Below are 23,452 nucleotides of genomic sequence, written 5' to 3'. Positions count from 1 at the left end.
TCATATTACTCATACCACATAAAAAGTAGTGTTTAAGACATGGGGGTTGGCAATGGGAAAGAAGAAACCATGGAGAAATCTCTTCATTTGAGCCAGCCTGACCAATGCTACTTTACATATTTCCTTACTGCTTTAATGTTATTCAGTTTATACACCCTTCCACTGCATTGCCTAGGCTGACATCATCCCCAACACACAACTTAATTTAGCACAAACATTGAACCGGAGTCTGCAGTGGATTAACAACAGCTTTAACAAAGGAGAAAAAATGCAGGAAGAGGTGAAATATGGAACAACTCTGATCGCTGTCTAACGCCTTGTATCCAAGTGTTTTGGGATTAGCCAGCCCCAGAGATTCCATCATTTGCTGAAGATGGAGTTGAGGTTGTATGTTGTTTTTCTAAACTTCTTTTCTTCTTTTCAGCTTGGTCTGGCCAGCTCTTCCTTTTTAAATCCGCACCTACCATTCTGAAAGTGGCAAAGGAGACGTACTACACAAACACAAAAAATAGGGGTTTGGGGTACTCTGCAGCAAGGGCACCTCTTAAAATCACTCGGTGTCCCAATCTCATCTCTTTTAAATGTTGTTTTGTACCCTATAATGGAATTTCCAAAGCCTGGCAACCACAGCAACAGAGCAGACAGGAATTTTCACAAGACGAGAGATTCTCTAGGCATATTTTTAATGAAGACTAAATTAACGTTATCCGGTGTAGATTATGCAGATTCCAAATGTATAGTGGACCCAAATCAAATCTTGTACTTAAGGGAATCAGATAAATTAAGCTGTACTTGGGGAGAGGGAAACCAGTGTTTAGGCCAGATGTGGGCAAACTACATCCCGCGGGGCAAACCATCCTGCCCGGCACCTGAGCTCCCGGACAGGGAGCCTAGTCCCCAGCCCCTCCCCCACAGCCATGTCGCCATGGGGGCCGCGCTCTGGACCACCGCTCCCACTGGGCAGCATGGGGAGTGCAGCTGGTTCTGGCCAGGTATTGCGGCTGCGAGCTTCTACTGCTGGTAAGGGGGTAAGGGAGTGGGGAATCCTGGGGGCAGTCAGGGAGGAGGGGGTGGTTGGATGGGGTGGAGGTTCTGGGGGGTGGTCAGGGGATGGGGAACAAGGAAGGTTGGGAATAGGAGTACCGGGGGGCCTATCAGGGAGCAGGGATGTGGATAGGGGTCCGGAGGGCAGTCAAGGGACAGGGAGAGGGAGGGGGGTTAGATAAGGGGGTGGAATCCTGGGGGGCAGTTAGGGAGGGGGTGGTCAGGGGAAAGGGAGCAGAGGGCAGTTGGATAGGGGTTGGGAGTCCTTGGGGGGGCGCTGACAGGAGGCAGGGTGTGGATAGGGGTCGGGGCAGTCAGAGAACAGGGGATCCACAATTGGCCTGATCTGTGGACGGGGCAGGTAAACAAACCAGCCTGGCCCACCAGGGGCTTTCCCTACACAAGCGGCAACCCCAGTTTGAAAAACACTGATGTAGAGACTGTCCAGTTTGGCCAATGTACATGGTAGAGGGGCATTGCTGGCACATGATGGCGTATATCACATTGGTAAATGTGCAGGTGAATGAGCCCCTGATGGTATGGCTGGTGTGGCTGGGTCCTCTGAACAACCCAAGGTACAACAGTTTTTCTTGAAGTCCCCCCTGGGTTTGTTTTTGAGGTTGGGTCCAAATTCACAGTATTGGCTCCATGAGCCACTCAGAAAAACGTCTGCAGAATCCCAGCACAATTCTGCAAATTGTTCTTTCTAGGTGACATATGCTTAGATCATATGCTTCTCTTGCTAATTTCTTTTTTTCACTAGGGCTCAATCATGTGAGACACTATATCCCTTCAACACTCACTGATCTTAAAAGGAAAGAAAAGAGGCCAGTACCCAATTCACAGCAGGTGCTCACGACCTTGCAGAATTGGCCCTTTTTGTCTTGACTTTCAGAGGTGATGAACACCCATAAACTCATGGGCTCCAACTAGTGATGTGAGTCTCAGCACCTTTAAAAAAAAATCATTGTCCTCTTTTTTTTTTTTCTTGCTGTCTCTCAGTATCCCTTTATCTTGTAGGTGAATGGATTTCACATTTAGGTTTCAGCAGTGAAGTCTTCATTGATTAATGCTCCTATTACACTAGATTGTTTATTTTAGCTGATTGGATTGCGGGTTTCCTAAGCCATTAACACAAATAGTGATGACACAAGGTATCTTCTGAGTTGCTCTGTGCTTTATTGAGGGACTCAAATGGACAAGGAATGCAAGGGGCATGAGGGAGCGAACTTAAAAATGTTAAAATTTGAGCCAGCAGAAACTGCCACACATTCTCTGAACATTTATCCTGAATATTTAAACACATTTACTCGGACTATGTCTATGATCCTTGTATTTGCTTGACATCAACGCACTAGTGATGGAGTTTGCTGGCAGGTGTGTTTGTGTAACAAATGGATGACAAACTGGTCCCAACAAAGTCACCTATTGACCTGAGCTGTTAGCCAAAAATTCAGAATCTTAAAGGTCATTGCAATTAGGAGGAGAAATTGCTGGGAGTCAGGTATTTCTTTGATTCAATTTTGCTTATTTACAAAGAATGTCCTGTTTGCTGGAACGCAGGAGGAATCAAACAGCAGAAGACAGTGGCCTTGCTCTCAGGTCCAAGACTCCTTCAGCTGGCATCCCAACCCAAAGCCACCCACCTCGAAGCTTTTCTCAGGGCCATACAGTGCACTTCTGGGCTATGTCTCCTTGACTATGTCTCTCTCTCTATTCCTTCAGTCACACACATAAAACAGTTCCACCAATCCAAGCCCTAGGCCCTGCATTTGAAACCATATGGGCAACATGATTCAGCGTCTAGTCAAGCTTTTTCATGCACCGGTGTTTTGGATGCTACTGCTATCCTTTCAGCCACTTTACAATGACTTCTTCACATTTACCCTGAATGCAAGGCGTCAGCCAACTAGGCCATAACAACAATGGTTAACCAAATCCAAAACCATAGCAAAACACCCCTTGACTTCACTGGTGCCAGGATTGCAACAAGTGAGTATTGGAGAATATTTGTGAAAAGCACATTTTGAATTCATAATCGTCAGTGTAAGAAACTGATGTCAAAAAGTTATGTTTATGCAATAAGAAAACAAAGTGTCATGTGATTTCTGTGTCCAATGGAGGCTGCAAAAATTTTGTATATTTAGGCTGAGATTTTCAAAGCTGTCAAAGATTTAATTCCCATTAAAATAAGTTAAGTTTAATTAGTACTTGCCACAAGCTGTTTGCGAATGAAGTACCCACAAAGAATTCATTCAAAGAAAAATACTTAGCAAATAATTTTAAATAACAAATACAGTTGAGAAAAACATAATCTGTGCCAGGACTATAAAAGATACATAGAATAAATTATTCAGTGCTAATTACTTGCCCAGGTTTGGGTAAAATAAAGATTTATTTTTTAAAGCAATATTTGATGGCACAGGAAGGATTCAGATACAGAAAAAGGATAAAAGGACAATTCCTCTTGTTAAATTTTTGCCATTCCTCCTGCAGCATTTATAGATATCTGCTATAACATATACACAAAATAACCCTCTCCATGAAGGGTTTTACTGACAGAATTTTGGGTTTAAGCCAAATTGTCACCCACTGACAACAGTATCTAGCTGTGCTTCATGGCATGCAGTAGTATGAGGACTAAACTTAAAAAATACAAAACATATACAATCCAAACTACCCAGCAATATTCTTATGTCGCCCAGAGTTCCTCATCTTGGTTTCTGTTCAACACAGCCCCATCTGTCCCTCTGAACTGCTAATAGAACACAGTTAAATTCAGCTGTGCTTAATCAGCTCCCAGTTGGTAGTGCCCCCCACCCCGAGCTTCATCTGACATCAGTTTGGGAATCAACCTCTGAAACCCTCTGGCTTTGGTTAGGTTGGCAGAGGTACGCCACTTGACCAGGATTCAGGAGGGCATCAAAAATGCCCAATCATACAGCCATTGATATAGGAACAATGATAAAAGATCAGCTAGTGACATCAGCTTCATAGGGCAAATCCTGTGAGTTTGGTACTCCAAGCTGCACCTGGAGAAGAAGCCAGGGAGGGCTGGGACCTAACTGCTGATGGCACCCAGCTGAGGAGGAAGAGGCAGGACCTATAAAGCCAGGAAGCTGGAACTAGATGGGGCAGCAGTAACTTGCTGGGAAGAGGGAGGAGGGTTTGGAGCTGGTTTACCCATAGAAAGGGAGGGAACCAGAAATTGTAGGAAGAAGTTCAGGGAAGGAGTAGTGAGGGCTGAGACATTAAAGCCCAGAATTGCTGGTTGAGAGTCCTGGACTGGAACCCGGAGTAGTGGACAGCCCTGGGTTCCCCTACTGAACTTGCAGTGCTGAAGAAGACTGTCTGAGACTGTGCAGGAGGACTTTCCAGAAGGGAAACCACGCAGTGACCTGGTCAAAGGGCTGAGTCTCCAGAGGAGACTTTGGTTCCTGAGCAAGAAGGACTGCAGGGCGAGATGACAGAAGAGACATAATTGATGGGGGAGTGGGGGCATACACAACTAATCTGCAAGACAGCCAGGAGAAGACACCACCAACAGTGAGTGAACCTGGTGACAGGCCTATTTAAAGATGCTCGGGGAGGCGCTGGCTGCTTGAATATCTTTAAACCTCCAAGAAACGTGGCCACACCTGTGGAGAATCACATAGTCCTCAAATTATACATTGTGTCTAAGGGGGCCTTCCTCAAACAGGAAAAGCGTCTGACAAGTTCTTGCTCCAGTTCCCAAATCTTGGAACTAATACCCTCTCGCTTCCGAATGCTTCTCTTAGGCACCACTTAGACCAGCATTCTGCTTAAGTATGCCCCATCAGTCTCCATTCCCACTAGAACTAACTACCAAGCCAGGTGCTATTCATCATCCCAAAAGAAGCAGCTGTAGAATTTATACCATGTATATAGCATATGGTGGTGAAAAGGTCTCATCTCTGTGTCTAACTGAAACACGGTGTGTTTGGTTCACAACATCCAGGAACCTGAAGCTCTGGTTTCCTCTCAATTGTTTGCCACTGAATGTGATAACTTGCAGGAGTCTCCCAAAAACACACCAGATCACCACTGAATACGGTGACTAGACTCCATTCAAGATCAATGGGAGGTGGGCTGTCCCGACAATTGGACAGAAGCCATTACATCAAAGTGATTTTCTCTGTGGCATCTGCTATTGCTTTACTTCTGCTCATTGGAAGTAATGAATGCAGCACACTGTAAGATAGAACTGATCCAAACTCAGTTGCAAAGTCCAAACCCAGATCTGAATATCCTCAAAATCTGGGGGTGTTCAGATGTAGCATTTTAGTCTGGACTCATCTCTAACCAAAATTACTTTTACAAAAGCGAACAATATGGGGCTGGTGGAAATCACGTGTGTCTAGGAATATGCTATGTGCCCAAGGAAACTTACAGTATAAAATACAATTGATTTCACTAATATATCACCTTTCACCTGAAAATCACAAAGCCCTTCACACACAGTTGCCTCACAACATCATGAAGTAGGTCACTTTGAGACATTACCCCCATTTTACAGATAGGAAAAGGAAGGTGAAGCAAAAGCCCCACAGTGAATTAGTGGCAAAGCCAGGAAGAGGGCCCAGATATCAGTTGCAATAAGATCTGGTGGAAGACCTTCGTATGGTGAAGGAATTACTAACTTAGTCAAACCCATGCATCTGTCTCATTAGCAGGATTATGGATCACTGCATTTTCCTATTGCTCTTTAAGTACTAATAAAACACAAAGTGTTTATTGTGTTTGAGCAAGGCCTTCCTCCTTTGAACCCATCTTCTCCTCCCACCTAGCTAGGAAGTCATGGAGAGGAATGTCATATCCTAAAAGAATCCATGTGACAGTGCCCTGTGACATGAGCAAAGACGTATCATTCATTTATTAGTATGATTCATTACGGGCCTGATTCTGTCACCCTCACTCATGTTGCGTAGTACCTTATCCTCCAAGAGGCTCAGTGGCTTCAGTGGAACTTCTCGGAAAGTAAAAGCACTACTCAGCATGAGTAAGGATAGCAGAATCCAGCCCTTGTTTATGGAGAATGACATTCATCCCTGCATACAAGTACTATTCACCGCTGAATCCATCAACATAGAATGTAAGTGGTGCACAGACCTTGACCTGGCTCTCTGCATAGGGATGAATTTCACCTACACTGCTTGAAAAGGTGTACAAGTATTTTACATAACTTCATTGCAAGGCTGCATACTAGGGTAATTCTGCAGGCTGTCAGGGAAGAGACGCATTTATTCAAATATAGATAGCTGCAGCAGTTAGGACTGATGGCCTGCAATTTCCTGGTTCCTGTTTATTTTCTCCTTTTTATAAACAGATATGTCCTTTTGTAAAAGTTCCTCCTGACACTAGGTTCCTTTGTGTCACTTCCTCCTTCTATTACTAATGCATATCTAATAGAGCAATTATTGTATTATGCAGAACTAGTGGTAAAACACATTAGTATATAACCTTAAATTGCTTCTATCAAATTGGAAATGTTTTTTAAAAAAAAAAATCAAGAAACTTTGAGATAAATCAAAACACCTGATATTTTGCAAGAGGCTTTTAGACTTTTATTTAATGTTCCCTCTGTAATTAGTACCACAGATAATTTCCCCTCAGGGTTAATCTCTTATTTCACAATAAATTGCTTGTGATATTTAGGGACTATGGCCGGATTGAATGTTATCATCATTCACGTCTTCCTTTTTTAAATCTATTTTCTACATTTATGCAGAATTAGCTTTGTTTAGTGCCATTATTCTGTCATCACTCTTTCATAATAAGCTTTTTATATGGCTTTAGAGATTCTTGCATAATGATTCCTCTATGTATGTTAACTCCTACTGTTTATTTGTATTTATTTGATTTATACTTGTGCTGTTACTGTATTTTTAATTATAAAATAACTACAGGAATTTAAAAAATAACTATTGGAATCAAACATTAAGCCTTCACATGACACAGCTGGGAACTAAGTTTAATAATGACATAGGAAAACCAGCAATATGACTGTTGATTTTTATGGTGATGATGAAAAAGCAGCAGGACAAATGCTACAATCTGCGTTCAGAAGACTTTATAGCGGTCACTCCAGGGAATATGCAGCCTTCCAAAAAAAGTAGATTTGTGAATTAAAGAAGTCTTTGCCAGATATAGCATTTGTCAGAGTCCAAATGATCTCCGGGATCCATTAAGATTTCCAGGTGTACTTGTTAATAAAACCATAGCCTCTGAGATAACAACAGTCTCTAGGATGGGGCATTTGCTGTGGGAAATGCCCCACAGCAAGTGCAGGCATGTGCTAGTGGAAATAAGCTATCCATAATAAATAGAGATGATGAAGTCACTGCAAGGCCTACTTCTCTGTGCTCCTGCTCAGATGAGGCAAGGTAAAGGCACAACTACACCTTTTCTCAATCAATATTATAATGGTGCTGGCTTAGTTTGTGGTTGATGGAGCAGCAGAAAACTATGCCAGTAGGGTAATACTCCCTTGCTATCCTTTGCATGCTAGAGCAGTGAGTAAGGAATATCCTAATACAGTTTCACACCCATTCTTTTCAATTGCTGTGGTGCCCCATCCTCTGCACTTATCTAGCCCAGTATCATTGTTTCTTTGTGGGACAACAATGGCAATGCTTTGACTCAGTCAACACTAGCTGCTAAACTGTTTAACACTTCAAAAGGCAGAAGTAGTGGAGACAAATTGCTGCCAACTGTTAGCAACTTGTCATTTTCCTAGTGTAGAGAGACCCTGAGAATGACTAGTCTAATTTTCCTGTCCAACCTGAGTGAGGAAAAAAATCTACCAAAACCAAACATCATCAATACATGAAAGGCATTACCATCCCATGGCCTGAAAACTAAGTCTCATTGACTTTAAGGTCAGAAGGACTATTATGATCGTCTAGTCCAGTGGTCGGCAACCTTTCAGAAGTGGTGTGCCAAATCTTCATTTATTCACTCTAATTTAAGGTTTTGTGTGCTAGTAATGCATTTTAACGTTTTTAGAAGGTCTCTTTCTATAAGTCTATAATATATAACTAAACTATTAGTAAAGTAAATAAGGTTTTTAAAATGTTTAAGAAGCTTCATTTAAAATTAAATTAAAATGCAGAGCTCTCCGGACTGGTGGCCAGAACCCGGGCAGTCTGAGTGCCACTGAAAATCAGCTCGCGTGCCACCTTCAGCACCCGTGCCATAGGTTGCCTACTCCTGATCCAGTCTGATCTTCTGTACATTATAGGCCATGGACCCTCATGTACTCCTGAACTAGGCCCCTAACCTTTCCACATCATAATGAAGAATAAATTCTATTTTGAAATTGTTAATGATCTAACTTGTTAGGACTAGTAATACAGGAAAGGACAATATCTACTGTTTGTTTCATCTAGATTTTGGCAATGTCCCTTTGAAAATCAAAACCTGTCTCCCTTAAAAGGAAGCCAAGTTGTTGAAGGGTCTGATCTGGACACTTAGCTTTGAGACCACCCTATAACAATGCCTTTAAAAAAAATCTGTGACTCATGCACAAAATATACAGCAACAGAAAGCGGATTCCTCCATGTAAAAGGAAGAAGGATTTTTTTTTTCCCCAGCCATGGATATGCCAGGTTGGCTGCTCACAATAAGCACATTTGACCTCAATCCGAGCATGTCTGGTCAGCTGACATTTTATTAGCCCCGTGTAAGTGAATGAGGTCATCACTGAGCTTAAGCTGTGGGCAAATGTGACAGGAGTTAAACTTAGAAATGCCAGCTTGCTGTCCTAGTTGACATGCCTCCAGGATGAGACCTCTGGGTCGTGTGGTTCCAGAGGAACCGCAAAGTAAGAAATGGAAGCCAGAAGCCAGGCGAAGAAGCCACACATCCTAGCCTGCTAGCCTCACCCTCTGCAGCAGCACTGCACTGCTTCTGCATTTAAGGCCTTCTGTGCCCACAGGAAATTGAGGGGCAGCATTGGCCCAATATGTACAGACCTAAAAAGGCAATAAGCACAACATCAATTTACATGCTCTGATTGAATTCAAAGTTCACTGGGCTGAGGATTTACACTTGCTCCTATAACATGTGTGGGCACATATAAGGCCATAGGTCAGAGCAGGCCCAGCATTCACAGTACCTGACAAAGGAACAGAAGCTGAACTGTGCATCCATCAACTTCTGAGGAATCATTGCAAAAAGAGATGTTGAGTGTGTGCTGGTCTTGGCCCAGTCTATGGCTGCTATTGATAGTTTCTTCCTAGCCACAGTGTTGCAGGCCACAGTGGTCCACAAAGTAATGCAGTTTCAGCAGTGAGAAGGAAAATGTGATCCTTGTGAAGAGAGGGAACTATTTGCAGATTCCAGAAGCCATCTATTTTTCAGCCAATCAGGTCAAACAGCAAGGCAGGGACAACCAACTTCTCTCTGCCCTAGCTCTAGGCAAATGCAGTCTGGTCTGGTCTCAGAGAGGCAGGTCCATATTCTAGTGAAAAATTGGTAGTGGTTTTTGGCTAATGCTAAAAACTGGTCCCTGCCTGGGCAGAACTTACCATTTATATGGAGAGACCACCACAAATTCAAAGTATTATTCTCTCCCATTTTGTCTGTTCCCATCTAGAATTATAAATGGGCATGCCCAGTGGGGGTCACTGTCCTGAACACTTTATCTTGACAAGACTAGGGACAGTCTTGCCAGTTTCAGCTAGGAACATGGCCATCCCTTTTGTTCAGTCAAGCACTGACAGCCTCCTATTCAGATAACCACTCTCCAGAGCTTACACTTAAATTTGCTTTCCACAGTGGATACCTTCAGAACAACCTGCTAGGCAAATTTTTCCTTTTTAAAGCATGCATCATGTTAATGCCTCTCTTCCACCAGCTGTCCTCAGAAAGCCTTTCCATTATTGAGGAGACAAGCATCCAAAACCCATTTGAGGAGAGATTGTCCCAGACAAACATAGATCAGGGCACATACATTTCTTATTGTCCATCTGAAGCACTGATGCTCACTCTTGGAACTTAGCTTGAGGCAAGGGCACCCTCAAAACATGAGAACTCCCATAAAGGGGAACTCTATCCAAGGATAAATTTTGAGAGGATAGCTCTCCTCTCCCCAACCTGCTCCAGCAACTATCCCAGTTTGGATATACGATGCTAGCTTCTGCCTGGAGGAGCAGGGTCAGTTTGTTCCTGTGACTTCAGCAGCTCAGAATTTTAATCACAAGAAAAGGTCAGGTAGACAGACCATTGCCCCTTCTCTCCTCCATCTGCAGTGTGGGGAGTGGGGGCATTCAGTATGCCAAACAAGCTGCTTAATGGAAATCTCTCTCTCATATTTCCCAGGTTAATTGTGAAGGAGAGGAAAGGATATAGCTTTATCTTCATTATATTACTACTGCTGCTTTATTCTTCTAGAGTGAATTCTATGCAAAGATTTCAACGCATTTTTTCGACATTGAGCCAATCTCACACATGCTGGGAGTGGGGCTGATAAAAGTTACTTATCAATATGATTTAGGGTGACAGTCTAGATCCTTTTTATGAACTAAAGATTCCAAGCTCCCAACAAGGTAGATGAATACCATCCCCATTCGTTGTCCAGAGGGGGAAGTGGAGGCACACAGGTTAAACAAGTTACAGCAGGATGAATAGAGAGACAAGGCAGGTGAGGTAATATCTTTTATTGGACCAACTTCTGTCTCTGACAGATCTGAGAACAAATCCCAGGTCATATGATCTGCCTCTCAGTCCTGGGCTTAAGCCACGAAAACAGTCTGGCCCTCATTGTTCCAAGGATGAGAAAATAACTGCAAGCCTGGGTCCAGTAAAAAAAGGTGGGGTGAGATTTACCTCCACTTACGGTCAAATTTGCATTGGGCTCAGTTGAGAACCAGCATCAGTTCTGAAAACTGCATTGACAATTAATGGCTATGAAAGACCTCTCACAGTAACTGATTGCAGGAAAACACAGCACTAAAGCAGCATCCAGAGGGTTGGTGTTTTAGAAAAAAAACAAACCACACACACATTTTCTTGTCAAAGTATCCCTCTGTTGGAAGAGGGGAACATACCAAGAGCAATTATTTCCCTGCAGGACCCTCTCGTGTCAGGATTGCCCAATTTTTAAATGATATTCATCATAAAAGTTTTGAAACTCTCATTAATTCCACTTCAACTTACAGCACCTCTTGAAAAAACAAGCTGCATTCTTCCTAGAGAATAGTCTGTGATGATTAAAAGCAGCCGCATTGCTCTTCAAACCCCCTTAAGGATGAAGGGTTAGCTTTGCCCTCTGAATTTCTTCTCAGGCAGATGCAATTCTATGAATCAATAGCAGTTCTGGAAATGAACAAACCCATTATTTGGCAGTGACCTTGTGCAGGAGATTCTCCATTATGTCATTCATTCTCTGTCCTCTTTGGAAAACATGAAGGAGGAGTTAAATGCACCTTATTATAAAACCCAAGAACAAATTCCTGGCTTCCAAGGACACCTTAATTGCCATAAAAGATGGTGACTCTCTAAAAGTAGTCCAGAGTAGAGGAATGTGGAGCTGCAGACAACTAGGGTGACTAGTTTTCCCATATCTTAAGGGGCATCCTTCATTGCACTAGACCTTTAACATCAAAGCTATAGTTGGACGAACAAGGATTCCCCCCCATGCACACCCTGCTCACGTAGAGATGGGAAATAAGCCCATTCTGCAAAATTCAAACCTGGATCCAGACTTCCCCAAAGTTCTGGTTCATTTGATATTCTGGTTCAGCCCCTTGTAAAGATGGGTTCAGCCTCAAAGATCATAAAAAAAATATGGAGCCAAATTTCCCAAATGTTGAGTGTTTGGGTTCATGGTCTTGATTCAAGCTCATCTCTAGTAACTATACTCTCCCACAGCATAAGAGCACAGTTTTGCACCTAATTTACACACACACATTTACCAGGACTGCAGGCACAGTTAAACCATGTATACACAATTGCGTTGATTATGTGGGCAAATTAGTATGTAATTGCCTGAGCAGTTGTGTGGCACATACCTCCCCCTTGCCATCCGCATTCACACCCTCTGGGATAGACTTGGTTTTCATGGCAAGAAGGAGATATAACTCAATCTTCTCTGCTTGAAATTCACACCCCCCATTCGTCCCTCTCCATGGGAGAGAGCGATGTGTCTGTCATGCTTTGCTCCACAGCCCATCTGGCTCTTTGTGTAACAGGTGCACATAGACTATCCATGAGACACACACTTATTAGGAGAAGAGGGATAGGCAGCAGGGAATTTTTTTGTCTCCTGCCCTGGTGAGGAGAATGCAGTCAGGAGGATAGAGTCTGGCACACTGCCCAGGTCCTAAGGCAACTCCTAGGCAAGTGAACAGAGCACAGGATTTTAGGCTGGGATCTTAAAAAGGAGCCTAAAGACTGTGAGGTCCCTTAACTCCACATGCCAAGACCTACACCCAGAGGACACCTACACTCTAGGTCAGTGGTTCTCAAGCTAGGGCCGCCGCTTGCTCAGGGAAAGCTCCTGGCAGGCCAGGCTGGTTTGTTTACCTGCCGCATCTGCAGGTCCAGCCAATCGCGGCTCCTACTGACTGCGGTTCGTTGCTCCAGGCCAGTGGGGGCTTCGGGAAGTGGCACGGGCTGAGGGATGTGCTGGCCGCCCTTCCTGCAGAGTAGGCCCTACACAAGCGGCGGCCCTAGTTTGATAACTACCGCTCTAGGTTACACCAGTGAAAGTCTGCTCAAGTCAGCAGGTTCCCCCCAGAGTTAGCTATGACCTGCTAACAGTTTTAGAACATGGCTGCCTTTGTTTGCACTAGGTACTAAGTGATGTTTAACAATTAAAACTTGTCTGTTAACATTTTCTAACACAGCCCATATCCCTAGTGCAGACAAAGCCAATGGGGCTGGACCAGTGTAAATGACAGGGGAGTCTGGCTAAAGAGTCAGAAAAAATGCCAACAAAATATTGCCAAACAAACCAAATATGATCACATTATGTATAAATGGAGGCAAGATAGGTCTACACAGTCACGTATTGTTTTGTTTGGTGTTTTATCTATCCTAAGATAGAGGGGAAGAGAAAATACGAAGCTGAGGGAAGGGATAAATTAGATGTTTTCAGATGACATATGACAATGGAGCTGATGGAGCTGATGTGATGGATAAATATATATATTTATACAGGGCACCTGCATATAAATATGCATCACTGTTATATGCTTCCGGGCAGATTTCATGTGCATTTTTTATACTATATACTGGTTGAAAAGTCAAGCAGTGAAAAGTTCTGCAGTGCTAGAATTAAGACTGTCCATGCAACTTTAATTCAGCCCCCTTATGTATCTACATTATGATACATTCTTTTCCACAGGACTCCTGCCTCATTCCATGCACAGGATGGATGGTGCTCACCGAATGAGTAAGCTCTTCAATATTCCATTTTTTCCTCATTGTTCACTGCGTGCCCCATGCAGTATTCATTGTACAACAGCCAAACCTGGCAGTCAGTACAGGAATTATTAATTTAGTCCTGAGTTTCTCAATGGTGCTTTCCCGGTAATATCTTACATCTTTACAAACAATAATGAACTGATCTCACAACACCCGTGTGAGTTAAGATGCTGTCATTATCCCCATTTTACATGTGGGGAATTAAGACACAGAGACTAGAGCCAAAAGTATCAGATAATTTGAGGTGAACAACTCAAGAAGCGTAGGGCCTAATTTTTCAGAGAATTTAGCATGTGAAGAGCACAGCTACCACTGATGTCAGCTGCAGTTGTTAACTCTCAGGAGGTCTGTAAATCAAGCTGCAGGCGGCTCAGGTTACCCAACCAGAAGATGTAGAATGCACCATTAGTGACCACCAGTGAAAAGTCTGATATAATTGACTTGCCCTGAATCCCATAGGAATTCCATGGCAGAAGAAAGGACAGACTAATTCTACAGGGCAGCATTCATCTACCTTAACCACAAGATCGTCTTCTCTCTTCTTGCAATCCACTGCCCCCTTGACAACACACCTTTCCCTCTTCTGCAGCAAATGAGACAGGGGGTCTGACAGACAACAGCCTTTTAACCATACAGTCCTAATTCATTCCCAAAGCACAGTCCATCCTGTGCACTGAATGAGGAAGGGGTCCTGTGGAAAAAAAAAGTATTTGATCACACAATTGAAGACTGTATCATAACACTTATGCACAAGGGGGGCTGAATTAAGGTTGTACGGGCAACCTTAATTATAGCACTCTGTAACTTTTGAGTGCTTGACTTTTCAAGTTTGACATTCTTTTAAGGTAGTTGGGTTTTTAAACATAAATTTCTTAAATACGTGTTTAAAAAATGCAGAAATTGAACAAACAAAAATGTAATCACATGGAGCAATATTGACCTTATGTCATCCCACACCACATATACCCATCATCAGCAGGATTGGGAATCTTTAAACCCACAACACAAAGCTAATGGAGTTACTGGTAGCAGTAAAGATTATCTCCTCCTACATGGCCCTGCCACTATAAAGGGGATGGAGCTATATAGTTTGCCAGTGGGTTTCACACCTATTTCCTATACAGTAAAATAACATTAAAACTCAGGATTAAATAGTTTAATTCTGGGGTCTTACAGAACTATTCTCCAGCAGTTACAAACCCTTCTGTCTGTTGCCACCTCCTCCCTCATCCAACTTCTTCTTGTCCCTGTCTCCTCCTGCACAGTTCCTGCCTCTATCCAATTCTCTTCTGCTTCTCCCCACCCCAGGCTCCTGTTCATCCCTCTGCCCCACAACTGCCTGACTCCTGCCCCAGCCCACCAGCTTCTGCAACCCTGTCTCCTGCTCCCCCAACCCAGCTGCTACTCATCTCCACTGTCCCTCTCATCCTGCCCCCTCCTCCCTTGATCTTCTGCCTCCTCTGCTCCTGTCTATCACCACCATTCCTTCCCCCTTAGACACCTATCCTCCCTCCTTCCCTCAGAGCTCCTGTCCAGTCCCTCCACTCGGCAGGTTTCCCACACACACACACACGCCATTCCTCACCACTCGACATTGGAGTCTCTCCCATACCCTGGGTTTCCTGCCAGTATTGAGTATTGACAGCACAGGAGAGAATCTTCCTGTTCTTCAGTTCTAGTAGCTGATGCCAGAGCTGCCGGCAGCAGCTGAGAGAAACAATTGCAGGAAAAGTCCTTCTCAGCCCTGAGGTGGCATAGAATCAGTTGCTCAGCCCAGTTTTAGTTTCTGCTGCTATGACCCCACTCCAGGTAGACTTCACACCCCTAAGGTCCTGCAACCTAGGCACTGGGTTCAGAGAGAATCCTCCATCAATCCAATATCAGACATTTCCAGAGGATCTGGGAAGGATCTGGCATTAACATAGGACTGCAAGTGAAGCCAGCTGGGTGTATGGACTGAAGTTCTGGCCCTACTGAAGTCAATGGGAGTTAATAGACCAAATCTTTCTCCTGCAGAGTCTAGTGTTCCATACTGGGTAGCAGGAGCTGCAGGTCTGAGTACTTGTCCTCAGGGCCTTGTTCTGCAGACTGTCAGGAATGTGGGGCTGCTGCCAGCACTCTGTGCCCCAGCAGGAGATGGAGAGTCTCTGTTAGCAGCCACTATAATTGAATAAGGAGCTGTATTGAATTACAGGCTCCATAAAGTCCGACCCAGTCCTCCTTTGATAGCGGAGGAGATGGCAACTGAGACCAGGACTTGTGCCCTTGAAGGCTGAGATGGGTGATTAAAATGGGGAATGTCCTCCGACCAGTCTGGGGGAAATAATTTCTTTTTCCTCCTCAATTAAAATATGAAGTGAATGTCTGTGATTAGAGAAGCACAGAAATTAGCGAATGAAAACACTTATTGGAGCACCCATCCTTTTCCAGTTCCTGTGAGCCTATTCTCATATGCTCCATCCGGTCTAACATTAAATGCTCTGATGCTGGGGGACTGCTTTGGGGGAATTGAAAGCTGCGCCCCACTTTAGGTGCAACAAGCTGGAAAATATTCAGGGCCCAAGCTTGCAAATCTGCACAATAAATGGCATCTGCTTTTGAGCTCTGCTTTTCCTTTCCTCTGAGATGCTCAATGCATCCTGCCTGAGAGGCCTGGCTCTCTTCCCAAACACATAGATCAGTGGTGGGCAACCCACAGTCCAGCAGGGTAATCTGATTGCGGGCTGCAAGACTTTTTGTTGATGTTGATCGACGGCAGGCATGGCCCTTCGCAGCTCTCAGTGCCCGTGGTTCGCCGTTCCCGGACACTGGGAGCTGTGGGGGGCCGTGCCTGCAGATGGCCAATGTCAGCAAAATGTGTCACGGCCCACAATCAGATTACCCTGATGAGCCGCATGCAGCTCATGGGACTCAGAATTCCCACCACTAACATAGACCCAAACCCTGAGCTCCTGCAGTTTCCACTGAAGATAGTAGGAGTTGCTGTTGCTCAGGACTTAGCCCATATTTTGTACAAACCCTAGCAACCCCTTTTTGTACAAACCCCAGCAACCCCCATGCTTTTCCAACTGGATAAGTGCAAGGAGGATGCAACAGAGGCAAAAGTATTCTGCAAAATACATTGATATTCTTTGTCACTAAAGCAGCAAATATCTTCCCACTTGACTTAAGGAAAACAATAGAATTGGCTGGTCAGCCTACCAGCAAAGCATCTCTAAAAAGCCTGGCCCAAAGGAGTAGGGAGGCCCAAGTGTGCAGTTAGTGGATCCTGTATCTGTTTCCTGCTGGGCATCAGTGTCATTTAGACAGGAATCCATCCACCTGGACATGTGTCCCACTGATATGTAAAATTTTCACTCCTTTCCTTTTTAAGTGTGGGAGTCGTGAACCTTGTGGTCCAGCACAGTGGGAGAGCATTCAAGCCCAGAGATCTGCCAACAGCCCCAGCAATTGCCAGCTAAGCAGAAACTGTGCACAGGGGCTGCAGCCTTGGGAGGCATGTGAGCACAGTTCCCCTCTGGTCTGAGAGTGGGCAGGCAATCTGGTACACCTCATGTGACATCCTGAACTGTAACATAAGCAGAGTCTCACTGCTGGGCCTAACAAGGAGGGAAGAGACTAGAAAGGAGGCATCACTTCCGTTCTTGGATAACTGGACTATCAGAAAGGGAGAGGAGAAGGGGCATGGCACGGGACTGTCACAGCCTTGAAGATGGTAGCAGAACCATTTGCTGCCCCAGTCAGTTCTCTGTAGCAACTCCCCAGTCCTAAGACCTCTATAAAACCCATGAGGTTCAATGGTTAGAGACACTGAGATACTTTCCTAATTGCACTGAGGTGACTTTTTGAAGAGCCCAGTGTAAGCACACATCCTCACCTCTAACACACCCCGTTGTGTCCAGATGCAGCACTGCAGAGGACTTAGCCTCTCACATCCTCACGGGTGGCCACTTCCTTGGCTCCACAATAGCCAGTCCCAGTCAATGTCTTCTCCCAACTCCTTCTCTGGTTCTTCTGTATCACCACCCTCCAGACAAGTCACATAACAGTTCTCTCCCTTTTTAGGGTATCTAAAGGTCCAGCTTAAAGTTTGCAAGCCACGTCCAAACATATAGTTCTTCAGCCCCTCAGGCTTGACTGAAATCCTCTGCTTCCTGGCCCCTGCAGACATTCTCTTGAACCACTTCTTCCCCAGCAGGATTCCCCCACTGCTTCCCTTCACATAGCACTCCAGCAGTTTCTCTCTGAGGAATCTCCCAGCTTCTTGTAGGCCTTAAGACAAGGCTCCCCGACAAGAGCCTACTCTGCTCCCTGCGGGTGCCTCAGCCTGACTTCCTCAGGCTCTTTCTAAAGAGAAACACCACCACCCCCTTCTTCTCTCCAGTTCTATTCAAGTAGCGCTTCCCTGCTTCACCACTGCAGTTGGAGTCAGTCTTTCTAATTAAGCCTCATTATACCCCACTGGGTTAACTATTTAGCCCTTCTGTTGCCAGCTCATCAGTGAGGCGGAAGGATTGCTGCCAAGTCATGGGCAAGGCTGAGCCCAGCTTGCCACAAAGGGCAATGGAGTCTGGGGCAGTGTCAGATGAAGAGAGGGTTCCCTCAGACTGGGGGCAGTGGAGTCTGGGGCAGTGTCAGATGAAGAGAGGGTTCCCTCAGACTGGGGGCAGTGGAGTCTGGGGCAGTGTCAGATGAAGAGAGGGTTCCCTCAGGCTGGGGGCAATGGTGTCTGGGGCAGTGTCAGATGAAGAGAGGGTTCCCTCAGGCTGGGGGCAATGGTGTCTAGGGCAGTGTCAGATGAAGAGAGGGTTCCCTCAGGAGTCTGGGCAGTGTTAGATGAAGAGAAGGTTCTCTCAGGCTGGGGGTAATGGAGTCTGGGGCAGCGTCAAATGAAGACAGGCTTCCCTCAGGCTGGAGGTAAGGATGTCTGTGGCCGGTACCAGATGCAGAAAGAACTCCCTTCACTGGGGAAAGAGAGCAGTAGGGCTTCCTCATTTAAGCTGAAGCAAATAGAGCCTGTGTCAGTGTGGGAAGGGGAGAGTTCATTCCATCTGAGATTAATAAAGTCAGGAGCTGGTGTTGGAAGGGGAAAAGGCTCCCTGGGTCTGCAATTAATGAAGTCTGCCCTAGTGCTAGACAGTGGAAAGCGCCCAAATTCTTGGAATAACCATATTTGTGAAAAAGGCAGTTTTATGGTATAAAACAACCAGAACAATACGCAGTGACTAAAACCTCCTGCAGAACTGCTTGCTGGACCTAACGAGCAATGTTTTTAGTGCTCACTAAAAGAACAGAAACAGATATTGACAATTCAGCAAGATACAAAAACAAAGAGACTGCTGTGTGGGAGCTGTTGTAGAAAATAACTAAGTGCAGAGAGATACCATGAAGAAATGCAAACATCAACATAAGACATCATTTCTCAGCTGAGTGCTGCCAAAGCAGAGCAAATATTTACAGCTATTTTAAGTTCCAGCAATGGTCTTTTTATCACTGGATTCTTGGAACAGTGCTCGGTGATGGCATCATTGAGTTACACTGGAGGTCGTCCCTGGGAGAAAATCAGAATGCGCAGGTATTGCAATGCTTTTCATCAGCTTTTTAGGGTTGTCGTACAACATGAAATCACAGAATCATGGAAATGTAGGGCTGCAAGGGACCTTGAGAGGCCATCTTGTCTTGCTCTTGCTCCCTGCATTGAGCCAGGAACAAGTGTAGCTAGACCATCCCTGAGAGGTGTTTGTCTAACCCGGAATCAGGGCCGGTTCTACGGTTTTTGCCGCCCCAAGCAGCGCACCAAATTGCCGCCAGAAGGCAGGGGCAGTCCGTATGCCATTAGGGCAGCACGTATGTTTCCGCAGCAGTAGCAATTCAGAGGCAGCTTCTGTCTTCAGCCGAAAGACAGAAGCTGTGCCCCGGCTGCAATTCGGTGCACTGCTTGGGGCAAAAACACAGGAACTGCCGCCCCTTGTAGATTGCCGCCCAAAGCACCTGCTTGGGATGCTGATGCCTGGAGCTGTCCCTGCCTGGGATCAGCAACCTTTGGCACGCAGCCCATCAGGGAAAGACCCTGGAGGGCTGGGCCAGTTTGTTTACCTGCCGCGTCCACAAGTTTGGCCGATCACAGCTCCCACGGACTGTGGTTCACTGTCCCAGGCCAATGGGGACTGCGGGAAGCGGCGGCCAGCACTTCCCTCGGCCTGCGCCACTTCCAGCAGCCCCCATTGGCCTGGAGCGGTGAACCGCGGCCCGTAGGAACCGCAATCGGCCAAACTTGAGGACACAGCAGGTAAACAAACCAGCCCAGCCTGCCAGGGGCTTTCCCTGGCGGGCCGTGTGCCAAAGGTTGCTGATCCCTGTTCTAACCTATTCTTAAAAACTTCTAATGATGGGGATTCCACAACTTCATTTGGAAGCCTATTCAAGTGCTAACATGTCCTTATAGTTAGAAAGTCTTGTCCAATCTTCAGTGGACATGAAGAACAGTTGATCACTATCCTCTTTATAACAGCCCTTAACATATTTAAACACTTATCAGTTTCCCTCTCAGTCTTCTTTTCTCAACGCTAAACATGCCCCGTTTTTTTAACCTTTCCTCATAGGTCAGGTGTTCTACACCTTTTATCATTTTTGTTACTCTTCTGTGGACTATCCAGTTTGTCCATATCTTTCTTATAGTGTGGTATCCAGAACTGGACACAATGCTGCAGCTGAGGCCTCACCAGTGCCAAGCACAGCAGGACAATTACCTCATGTCCCTTACATACAATACTCTTGTTAATACACCCCAGAATGATAGAAGCCTTTTTAGCAAAAGCATCACATTGTTGACTCATATTCCATTTATGGTCCACTATCAGCCCAAGATCCTTTTCAGCAATATTACTGCATAGCCAGTTATTTCCCATTTTGTAACTCTGACTTTAATTTTTCCTTCCTAAATGAAGTACTTTGCACTTGTCTTTATTGAGTTTCATCTTGTTCATTTCAGACCAATTCTCCAGTTTATCAAGATCTCTTTGCATTCTAATCCTGTCGTCCAAAGTACTTGCAACCCCTCCCAGTTTGGGGTCATCCACAAGTTTTATAAACATAATCTCCACTCCATTACCCAAGTCATTAATGAAAATATTGAATACTAACCAACCAAGACAGACTCCTGTCGGATCCCATTAGATATACCCTCCCATTTTGACAGGGAACCCTGGATGACTACTCTCTGAGTACAGTCTTTCAACCAATTGTGCATCCATCTTATAGTAATTTCATCTAGAGCACATATCGCTTTTTTGCTTATGAGAATGGCATGTAGGACTGCATGAAAAGCCTTACTAAAAATCAAGATACATCATGTTTTCAGCTTCCCCCATCCCCTAGGCCAGTAAACCTGTCTTGACAAATCCATGTTGGCTATTACTTATATAACCCTATTATCCTCTAAATGCTTACAGATTAATTCCTGAATAATTTGTTCCAATATCTGCCCAGGTACTGAAGTTAGGCTGAGTAGGTTATAATTTTCCAGGTCCTCTTTTTCCCACTTTTAAAGATAGGTACAAAGTTTACCCTTCTGTCCTCCTCTCGTCCTCATCTGTCCTTCATGAAGTCTCAAAGACAATTGCTAAGGGTTCCAATATTGCTTCAGTGGGTTCCTAAGGTGAATTTTATCTGGCCTTGCAAAATTAAAAACATATAGCTTATCTAAATATTCTTTTAACTGTTTCTTCTCCATTATGGCTTGTGCTCCTTCCCCCTTGTTAATATTGATTGTGTTAAATATCTGGTCCCAGTTTACCTTTTTAATGAAGACTGAAGTATGTCCTTCGGCCCGCGCTGCTTCCCACAGCTCCCATTGGCCTGGAGCAGCGAACCGCGGCCAGTGGGAGCTGTGATCAGCCGAAACTGCAGACGCGGCAGGTAAACAAACCAGCCTGGCCCACCAGGGTCTTTCTCTACATAAGAGGTGTCCCAAGTTTGGGAAACACTGCTTTAGAAAGAATACCAATCAGAAGGGACATAAGAGCAGTACACAAATGAGTGAATGTGATACAGAAAGTAAATTGGGTGCTTCTATTTACACTTCTTCATAATAAAAGAATGATGGGACATCTAATGGAATTAAAAGGCAGAAAAATGAGACAAGATTTTTTAAATACAATACATGATTAACCAGTGGAACTCTTTGCCACAAGATAGCAAGATGAGACATCAATGCGATTTATCAAAATATTCATAGTTATATCATCTTGGATAACAAATGTCAACCCCCACGCTACAGTGTAAATGGCAGTCATTAGATGGTAGGGTTTTATACTCTCCTCTAAACATGTGACTCTGCTCACTGTCAGAGAAATGATGCTGGAATAAATAAACCATTGGTCTGATCCCATAAGGAAATTCCCATGTTCTTAATATAGCACCCCCGCTATTCTTGTTCTGGGACTTGTCTTCGTGCGGGTTTCTGACACACACAATTAACAATGGCAGTCTACTTCACAGGCTGCTATTGCCTTCAAAGTTGTTGGGATGTGAGTGAAACAGACTCTTTACCTGCATCTCATTCATGCTTATGTCTCTTGTTAGGCCGTGACTTGCTTCTATTCAGCTATAGACTTTGGAAGTCAGGGAATCACAAAAAGATTTGGATGCCTTGGAATTTTAAAAACTCTGAAAAACAATTTTTGGCAGAATTTTGTCTAAATGAAGCACAAGCTCCAATCTGCCCCTAATGCCAAAATATGGATGTTTTAGGTTCAATCACTGCACCTATACTGTGTTTGTAAATAATACAGGCTCCCCTGGCCAGAGCACGCAACAGGAATGGCCATGGAGCACTCTGTCCACTTGTGTGGGAGCTTTTATCATGCAAATGGCACATCATCACACAAATATGAGAGCACGGGACTGTGAGGTCGAAGATGTGTGTGCCCCTCTTCCTCTGCATTAGCTTCTGTTGGGAACTGAACCTTGGAGCCTGACCACAAATGCTAGAAAAGGAAGCTCCAAGGTCTGCGGCTCCTTACAAATGCAGGGAGCTGTTTGTGTGGGACACACGCAGCTAGCTGATGATGATCCTGGGTGAGGATCTCACAAGAACTCCCCCCCTCTGCTCTTTTGAGCTCTCATCTATTAGGTACATGCACATGACACCAAAGCCTGTCTGAAGAGCCTCTGCTATCCTGTCCTTAGGAATTTGCACAGCCACGTCTCTAAGTACGGAAGAGAACAGTATGGACTTGCCCATCTCAGAAAGATCTGCTGTTGCCTTCCCAGCCTGACTCATAAGCCGACAGCACTGACCAGTCCCATTTACTGCAAACCAGGCTCTTTCTATCCCTGCTGCACACTGACAGATCCAGGGTCTGAGACACTGCCCTCAAACTGGGCTCAGTGATTAATCACCAGAGTTAATCTCTGAAGAATGAAACTTCAGTTTGTAAAAGCTTTCGGGGGGAGGGAGATGCAGTGCAGGACTCCTGTTCTCTGATGCCTTTGAGACAAACCAGCAGGGAGCTCATCAGCAACCTCAGCTCTGCAAGTCATTGCTTGTCGATTACAAAGGAAACCAGCCCAAGTGTCTGTCCCCTTAGCCCAAGCTCCTCTTACCTGGAGGCTGGAGAGAAGGAGCTGCAAGCCACTGGCTTCTTGTTCTGCCATGCTGATCGCCACTCACACTCTCTGCCTCTCAGCGGCAGACACAATGCAGCTGGAACAGAGAGCTGCCAAATTGCCTTGCCGTGGCCCCCGTCCTGTTTAAGAAATGAAGACACTAAACACAGATCCCAGAGACAGGCATGCTGCTACCATTAATAATCACAGCAATGCAACTCTAGACCTCAGCGGGAGAGATAAATGTACCCCCCACCCTGCCCCCACCCACCTCCAGACACACACTGTGACGGGGAGATTAATTCCTAAATAAAGAATCCCGGGGATTAAGCAAAGGGCTCAGAAAAGG

At 44.9% G+C, this 23,452-nt stretch overlaps 1 protein-coding gene across 1 annotated transcript in view; it reads right to left on the bottom strand.

Moving 5' to 3' along the window:
- Positions 1–23,249, bottom strand: part of AGBL1 (ATP/GTP binding protein like 1) — a 386,927-nt gene extending 363,678 nt beyond the window's left edge. Inside the window, exon 1 of the mRNA XM_030579006.1 lies at positions 23,101–23,249. Coding sequence (XP_030434866.1) covers positions 23,101–23,151 — 51 coding nt within the window. The 5' untranslated portion in view covers positions 23,152–23,249. The remainder of the gene's footprint in view (positions 1–23,100) is intronic.
- Between the last annotated feature and the right edge of the window lie 203 nt (positions 23,250–23,452).

The sequence above is a fragment of the Gopherus evgoodei genome, chromosome 10 (assembly GCF_007399415.2).
Source record: "Gopherus evgoodei ecotype Sinaloan lineage chromosome 10, rGopEvg1_v1.p, whole genome shotgun sequence".
NCBI classification, from domain to species: domain Eukaryota; kingdom Metazoa; phylum Chordata; order Testudines; family Testudinidae; genus Gopherus; species Gopherus evgoodei.
This window is presented reverse-complemented; position numbering and strand designations above follow the sequence as displayed.